Genomic DNA, 8,487 nt, shown 5'->3' with positions numbered 1-8,487 from the left:
TGACTAATGTTCTCTGCCCTGCTGACCCGTCCTCTGTCCTGATAATCCCTGTACACTGCCCTTATGATCACTGTACTCTGACCTTCTGACCCCCTTGCTTCTGCCTTGCTGATCTCTATTCTCTGCTATACTGACCAATGTCCTCTACCCTGCTGACCCCTGTCCTCCATCCTGCTGACCCCTGCAGACCCTTCTCCACTGCCCTTGTGACCCCTGTCCAGCTGGCTGGAGGCCTGAGAGGAGGAGGCCACAGCCTGGCAGAAGGCCATGTCTTGGTGGTTGATGACCATTGGATGAGGGCATGGTGGGATTAAGTTGGAAGTTGGGGGCACTCTGGGGGGCTTCAGCTTTGCTGCAAGTTAGGAGGCAATGCAGGGGCTGGTGGTGAGGATTCCTGTGGGAGCTTAGGGGATATGCTGCTGGCTGTAGGATTGAGAGGAGGAGGCCTCAGCCTGGAAGAAGACCATAGCTTGGTTGTTGATAACCAGTGGATGAGGGGCATGGTGGGATGATGTTGGAAGTTGAGGGCACTCTGGGGGGCTGGAGACTTTTCAGCAATTTAGGGGACAATGCAGGGGCTGGTGGTGAAGGCTCCAGGGGACCTAGGGACACTGTGGGAGCTTAGGGGATGTGCAGTTGGCTGGAGGCCTGAGAGGAGTGAGCCACAGTCTGGAAAAAGAACCATGGCCTGGTGGTTGGTAACCACTGGATGAGGGGCATGGTGGGATGATGTTAGAAGTTGAGGGCACTCTGGAGGGCTGGAGGCTTTGCAGCAATTTAGGGGGCAATGCAGGGCTGGTGGTGAGGGATCCAGGGGATCTAGGGGCACTGTGGGAGTTTAGGGAATATGCAGCTGGCTGGAGGCCTAAGAGAAGGAGGCCACAGCCTGGCAGAAGGCCATGACTTGGTAGTTAATAAACACTGGATGAGGGACATGGTGGGGCGATATTGGACGTTGAGGGTCCTCTGGGGAATGGAGGCTTTGAGCAAGTTAGGGGGCAATGCAGGGGCTGATGGTGAGGGTTCCAGGGGACTTAGGGGCATTGTGGGAGGTTAGAGGATGTACATCTGGCTGGAGGCTTGAGAGGTGGAGGCCACAGCCTGGTAGAAGACCATGGCTCAGTGGTTGATAACCACTGGTTTAGACAACTTGTGTTTGTCTTGATGTCTACAAGCAAGATTTTTTTTTTTAATATTGACTGTCTCGTTAGAGGTTAAAGCATTAAAGCCATTAGGACATTAGACAAAATTCCTCATCCAAAATTAGGGAAAGGGTTTCAGGCGGATGGTTTAAGGGCTAGTGACATAAAGACAACTATAATATAACATTAGCCGTGGATAAAGGACTGTTAGGTACTCCACTGCTGACTTTCACTTTTTCATTATTTGGGTATTGCAGGTTGAAAACAATTATTTTAAAGAATATAAATGACATTTCTGCTAATATGGGACAGTTGGCAAACCTGAAGTCACCTCTTGAGGAAACAGCATCAAGGTACAATATATAATAGTTTGCACACCTGTTCCTAAACTGCATCGTCCACATTTTTTTATCGGTCCATGCTTCGGAAAGAAGGTCACAACTATTCCCATCCATTGTGTGACCTATTTACATCCCAACACAATAACAGAGTCCACGAAAATGAGGAGAAGGATAAAAAGCTTGATTTTATTAGCAGTAAACAAGGTTCATCTGTTCGGTTTGGAACAGGGTTGATTTGGTCTGATTTTTCGTATTTTTTTTTTTTTTGTGATGTTTTTGTCACAAGAGCAGTTAGATGGCGTAACATTTGAAAGTGTCCAAGAGCTTCCATTGTAATTCCCTCCTCTCTATTGGGAACAAGTGCCATCTAGATAGATATAAAATTTCCCGTTCTGCAGAGCACAGCTGTCAGACTGGTAGCCAGTTACCAAGATACAGTCCTCGGAGAATGTCTCTGTGGCTAACCCGCAATTCCCATGACTTATGCGGCTACACCCTATGCCTGTCCACAAGCAATGGCAAACATTAACAGCTCTGAAATACAGCTTATGTTCATGGATATATAAGCAATATTGCATTTCCCATTCATTAAGATATTGGCCGTTGAATCCGATAACAGCGCAGGGAGCACTGATGGGGTGCAAAGTGTAGTAGCTCAAAGCCTAGCAATCGGCAGCCATGTTTGGCCGACATATTTGTATGGCTACTCATACTTTGCATGTTGTCACTGCTTTCTGCCTTGTTAAATAAGACCTGTAAGTATTGCCCTCTGAACATTGGCTCCTATTGGAAATGACATATATACAGTTATTTAGAGAAAGCTGAACTATATACACGTATGTACAAGTAATATCCTTCGTTGTGTGTAAACTGCTACTTCCACAGTTGACTCATCTTTGTGAACATCCCCTGGAATAGCCCCCTCTTTACCTGTGCACCTCTTCAGAGGCTGATTAATACACACACATATACATAGATATATACACACAGTGACTTGTCCTATAGATACATCCTATGTGTATAAAAAAGAGTCTCCTAATGACGTCATGCATGTGCCCAGTGGCGCTGGCCCCCCACTGAATGGGCGTATTGCAGAATGAGAGATTTCTCCGTCACGGTCCTCACACTTCTATAAAGATTGCTTATCCATCTGCTTATCCCAGAAAGTTCCATGCGAGGGGCTGTGCCGGACGGGGAGAAGGTCATAGTGGCTGGGGATGTGGCTGTTCCTTGGCAAGTCGTATGGATTCTGCATGTAGTTGGGGATCTGATGTTGGGCTTCTTGGAGCAGGGTGAGCGATGGCTCTATGAAAAAAAAAACAAAAAAAAACAAGGCAGACATTATTATTATATTTTGGTCAGATTGTGAACCCTTTCTTGAGCAGGGATCAGGATTAGATACACAGCAACCTTTACAACAACTAAACAAATGCTACTTACTGTACACAGAAAGCAAGGATGAGCTGTGAGTAGCAACATCCTGAAGACTCGTCCTTGGTGTTGGATATATATTTTCTGTTCCCCCCCCCTCCCACAAAAGCTAATGGTTTGGAAAACCCTCGTTCCTCCCTAGGCTGACTGTTTCTTCTGCCCCTCCTTATTCCTTCCTCCCATGCTCACCTCCAGGACTTCGCCCGAGCTTCTCCCATCATATGAAACTCCCTACCCCAATCTGTCCGACTATCTCCTAATCCAGGGGTCTCCAAACTGCGGCCTGAGGGTCGGATGTGGCCCTTTGCTAGCCTTTATCAAGCCCTTGTGGCACCATTCCTCCCACTGACACCAACAATGGGACACTATTTCTTACACTGATACCAATGATGGGGCACTATTCCTCCCACGGATACCAATGATGGGGCACTATTCCTTCCACTGATACCAATGATGGGGCATTATTCCTACCATTGATACCAATGATGGGGCACTATTCCTCCCACGGATACCAATGATGTGGCCCTATTCCTCCCACTGGCACCAATGATGGGGCACTATTCCTTCCACTGATACCAATGATGGGGCACTATTCCTCCCACTGATACCAATGGTGGGGCATTATTCCTCCCACTGACACCAATGATGGGGCACTATTCCTCCCACTGATACCAATGATGGGGCACTATTCCTCCCACTGATACCAATGATGGGGCACTATTCCTCCCACTGATACCAATGATGGGGCACTATTCCTCCCACTGATACCAGTGATGGGGCATTATTTCTCCCACTGACACCAATGATGGGGCACTACTCCTCCAACTGATACCAATGATGGGGCACTATTCCTCCCACTAATACCAATGATGGGGCATTATTCCTCCCGCTGATACCAATGATGGGGCATTATTCCTACCATTGATACCAATGATGGGTATTAATGAGAGGAATAGTACCCCATGTTTATTTTCACCGATATTGGGCCCGAGACATTCTCTCCCCCCACTGGTCCTAAAGTTTGAAGGACAGTAAACCAGCCCTTTGTTTGAAAAGTTTGGAGACCCTTGTCCTAATCTATCCACACCTTTAGACGATGAAAACCTCTTTAAAGAAGCCTATCCTGCTTCTAATTAGTAAACTGCCTTTTTTTTCCTCCATCAGCTCACCCCCCCCCCCCCCCCCACAGCTATTACCTTTTGTATCACTCAACCCTCCCTCCTAGATTGTAAGCTCTAATGAGCCGGGCCCTCTGTTTCCTTTTGTACCAAATTGTATTGTAACTGTCATGTCTGCCTTCATTTTGTAAAATGCTGAACAAACTGTTGGCTCTATATAAATCCTGTATAATAATAATAATGTAGCACCCTCCCAGTGAGTGTAGGTTGCTAGGTAAGTTTAGCTCCTCTGTAATCAGTGGAGCAGGGGTTGACTGTTTCAGTCTGCTCAATGTTTCACAGGCTCCAGGTCCCCCCTGCATTCTAGAACAACCTTTTCTAACCAGGGTGCTCAGGCACCCTGGGGTGCCTTCAGGTTTCTTCATAGGTGCCTTGGCAAAATGCCTACAAATTACCCAAAACATTTAAACAAGCCAGCAAGTAGATCAATCCTACCTTTTAGTTACACAAAGCCATAGGGTTTCATTGTGCACTATTACAACCTTCTAGCCACCGGCATCCTAACAACCAATGAAAGTATCAGCTGATAAGGAGGATGTTGGGCGCCTGCATAGCATCCTTGTTTGTCCATCCCCTGCCCCGTTACAGCAGCACTGGGGGTCACATTAGATGAGTGAGCGAGAGAAGCTGACGGAGAAGAGAAGCACTGGAATACTAGTCAGTACCTTTGTGTAAAGGTGTATTTGCTTTGGAAGAATAAATCCCCTCTAACGCTGGGTGTCCTACGTCTGTGGATATTGCTGTGTTATATAAAACTATTGGTTTAGTTTTTTACATTTTCAAATTGGGTGCCTTGAGATTGTGCATAAAGGATGCCTTGACTCAAAAAGGTTGGGAAACACTGTTCTAGAGAATTCTAGAATCACAGTGGGAGGAAGAAGAGAAAGGCAGCCGGAATACTTATGGAGACCCAGCCAATCACTATAGCTGGGACTTCGATGACCTCCAAACAGCATCTCCAGCAGACTGCCATGAGGGGCAAGGAACCCTGTATAAGGTTACCTGCCCCTCGTGGCAGTCTGCTGGAGACGCTGTTTGGAGGTCATCGAGGTCCCAGCTGTAGTCTACGCTAGGAGAGCCTATCTTCCAAAATGTGGATTTTTCTAAAGGTTTGGAGAAGCTTACTGGAGGATACCTGGTGGGGGTTGGGGGAAAGAATGTCCAGCTGTCCTGTGGTATTGTGAGGCTGTGTCTCCCTCACTGTAGAGTGCTCAGTGGCTATCAGAAGGAGGCAACTGATGATCCTATGGCATTGTGGGTACCAACCTAAATTCTGAGTCTAGTGACTGCGTGCAGTTCTCAGTTCTTCAAAAGCAAGTCCTAGGCACTTTCCCAGCCATTAGTGAATGTTGTGATAGCTCTCTGCCAGAAAAGAAGAGGTGTCCTCAGTCAAGTCATACCTTTTAGGGTATCCTATGTTTCTCTCTCACCCATCCAAGTACACCCTACAATACAATTACAAAAGACACCCCTAGACTGTTTCCTGGAGCCAGTGAGAAAGAAGAAAATACTGTGTGCCTGGCTGTGTGTGCACTGAGTTTGGGGGAATGGGACAATCAAAGTCAGTGGCTCCTTCAGGGGTGCGCAACCCCTAGGTTGGGTTTTACACTACTCTTGCTCCTCTAAGCTGACCATTTTGTATATCCTTCTTGCACCCCTAGGCTGACTGTTTTGCACCCCAGTTCAGTAGCTAGCCTTAGTATCACACTAACAAGCTTAACCTTCACAGTTGTACAAATAATGCAGAACCTGGGGGCAGAGAGGCTGAAAAAGAATAGACAGTTTGCTTCCAATGCACCAATACATTTACAAACAGTGGCAGGAAGCAAACTATTCTGTGCTAGCAGTTTGGTTCTAGGTGTGTGGACTCCTAGGGTGGTGAACTTAACTAACACCAATCAAAATGCACAAACTGGGTGCAGCAGCAACAAGGACCCAAATAATTTATCTGGAGGACAGTGGACAATCTTTTATTATACACAGGAATGTATTACTGACAGTCAAGAACATGATTTGTGGTTGGCGGTGTGCTGTCCCTGGCACCTCTGATGCCCTATGCTCCAGCCTATGTTGGCTACGAGGCAATCTGGCCCAGACACAGTGAAGTGTCAGGACTCCTGATACCCATACTCATCCCAAGACTGCTCTGAAGGACAGTGGACAGTCTTTTATTATACACCGGAATGTGTTACTAACAGTCAAGAACATGATTTGTGGTTGGCAGTGTGCCATCTGTTGCACTATTAATGCCCTCTGCCCCGGCTTATGTTGGCAGTCAAGAACATGAATTGTTATGGGCAGTCTACTGTTCCTGGCCCCCCTGATGCCCTATGACCTATACAATGGGAATGTGTTACTGAATTTCAAGAACATGGTTTGTGGTTGGCGATCTGGCCCTGACACAGTGAAGTGTCTGAACTCCTGATTTCCATACTTATGCCAAGCTTGCTATGGAGGGCAATGGGCAGTCTTTTATTATTCATGGGAATGTGTTACTGACAGTCAAGAACATAGTTTGTGGTTGGCAGTATGTTGTCAATTGCACTCCTAATGCCCTCTGCCCCAGCGTATGTTGGTAGAGCTCAGTAGACATCTGGCCCTGACACAGTGAAGTACCAAGACTCCTGATTTCCATACCCAACCCAAGTTTGCTCTGTAGGGCAGTTAAACAGTCTTTATTATACGCAGGAAGGTGTTACTGACAGTCAAGAATATAATTTGTGGTTGGCAGTGATTGGTTTTCCTGGCCCCCCTGATGCCCTATGCCCCAGCTTATTTTGGCTAAGTAGAGACCTGACCTTGACACAGTGAAGTGTCAGGAGACCTGATATCTCTACGCATTCCAAGTGTGCTCTGGAGAGCAGTGGACAGTCTTTTATTATACATGGGAATGTGGTACTGACAGTCAAGAACATGATTTGTGGTTGGCAGTGTGCAGTCCCTGGTAACCCTAATGTCCTATGGCCAAATAGAGATCTGACCCTGACACAGTGAAGTATTGGTACTCTTGATCTTCATACCCATCTGAAGATTGCTCTGGGGGACAGTGGACAGCCATTTGTTATACATGGGGATGTGGTACTGACAGTCAAGAACATGATTTGTGGACAGCAGTGTGCTGTAACTGGCACTCCTAATGCCCTCCACCCCATCTTATGTTGGCTAAGTAGAGATCTGGCCCCAACACAGTGAAGTGCCAGGATTCCTGATTTCCATACCCAACTCAAGTTTGCTCTGAAGGGAAGTTGAACAGTCTTTTTATTAAACATAGGAATGTGTTACTGACCGTCAAGAACATGATTTGTGGTTGTTGTTGTGCCATCCCTGGCCCCCATGATGCCCTATGTTGGCTAAGTAGAGATCTGCTCCTGACACAGATAAGTGTCATGACCAGGGGTGGACTGACAACTCATGGGGCCCCCGGGCAATAGGAGATCATGGGGCCCCTGTGTCCTTGCCCAAACTCAAAAAAGCCTATGAAAAAGGTACCAGGGGCATCTCATGGGGGCCCCCACTGACCCCGGGCCTTTGGGCAGTGCCCGAGTTTCCAAATGGTCAGTCTGCCCCTGGTCATGACTCCTGATTTACATACTCATCCCAAATTTGCTCTGGAGGGCAGTGGACAGTCTTTTATTATACACCAGAATGTGTTACTGACAGTCAGGAACATGATTTGTGGTTGGCGGTGATGCTGTCTCTGATGCCCAATGACCTCTGCCCCGGCCTATTTTGACTGAGCAGAGATCTGTCCCAGACACAATGAAGTATTGGGACTCCTGATCTCCATACTCATCCATAGATTGTTCTGGAAAGCATTGGGACAGTCTTTAATTATACACGGAAAGTGTCAGGACTTCTGATCTCCATACCTATCCATAGATTGTTCTGGAGGGCATTGGGACAGTCTTTAATTATATACAGGAATATGTTACTGACAGTCAAGAACATGTTTTGTGGTTGGCAGTGTGCTGTCACTGGCACCCCTAATGCCCTATTCCTGTGCTTGTGTTGGCTAAGTAATAACCTGGCCTTGGCACAGTGAAGTATTGGTACTCCTGATCTCCATACTCATCCATAGATTGTTCTGGAGGGCATTGGGACAGTCTTTCATTATACATGGAAAGTGTCAAGACTTCTGATCTCTGTACCCATCCATAGATTGTTCTGGAGGGCATTGGGACAGTCTTTTATTATAGACAGGAATGTGTTACCGACAGTCAAGAATATGTTTTGTGGTTGGCAGTGAGCTGTCACTGGCACTCCTAATGCCCTATTCCTGGGCTTGTGTTGGCTAAGTAATAACCTGGCCTTGGCACAGTGAAGTGTTGTTACTCCTGATCTCCATACCCATCCATAGATTGTTCTGGAAGGCATTGGGACAGTCTTCCATTTTAC

General features: G+C 46.8%; 1 protein-coding gene across 1 annotated transcript in view; it reads right to left on the bottom strand.

The window, feature by feature from the left end:
- Positions 1 to 1,643: 1,643 nt before the first annotated feature.
- The window catches only part of LOC149427762 (uncharacterized), a gene marked incomplete at its 5' end in the record, with an annotated part of 460,704 nt that continues 453,860 nt past the window's right edge, over positions 1,644 to 8,487 (bottom strand). Inside the window, one exon of the mRNA XM_089667692.1 lies at positions 1,644 to 2,788. Coding sequence (XP_089523818.1) covers positions 2,613 to 2,788 — 176 coding nt within the window. The remainder of the gene's footprint in view (positions 2,789 to 8,487) is intronic.

Source organism: Staurois parvus, unplaced genomic scaffold, assembly GCF_062004578.1.
Source record: "Staurois parvus isolate SC_StPar_1 unplaced genomic scaffold, SC_StPar_1.0 ptg003510l, whole genome shotgun sequence".
Taxonomy (NCBI): domain Eukaryota; kingdom Metazoa; phylum Chordata; class Amphibia; order Anura; family Ranidae; genus Staurois; species Staurois parvus.
This window is presented reverse-complemented; position numbering and strand designations above follow the sequence as displayed.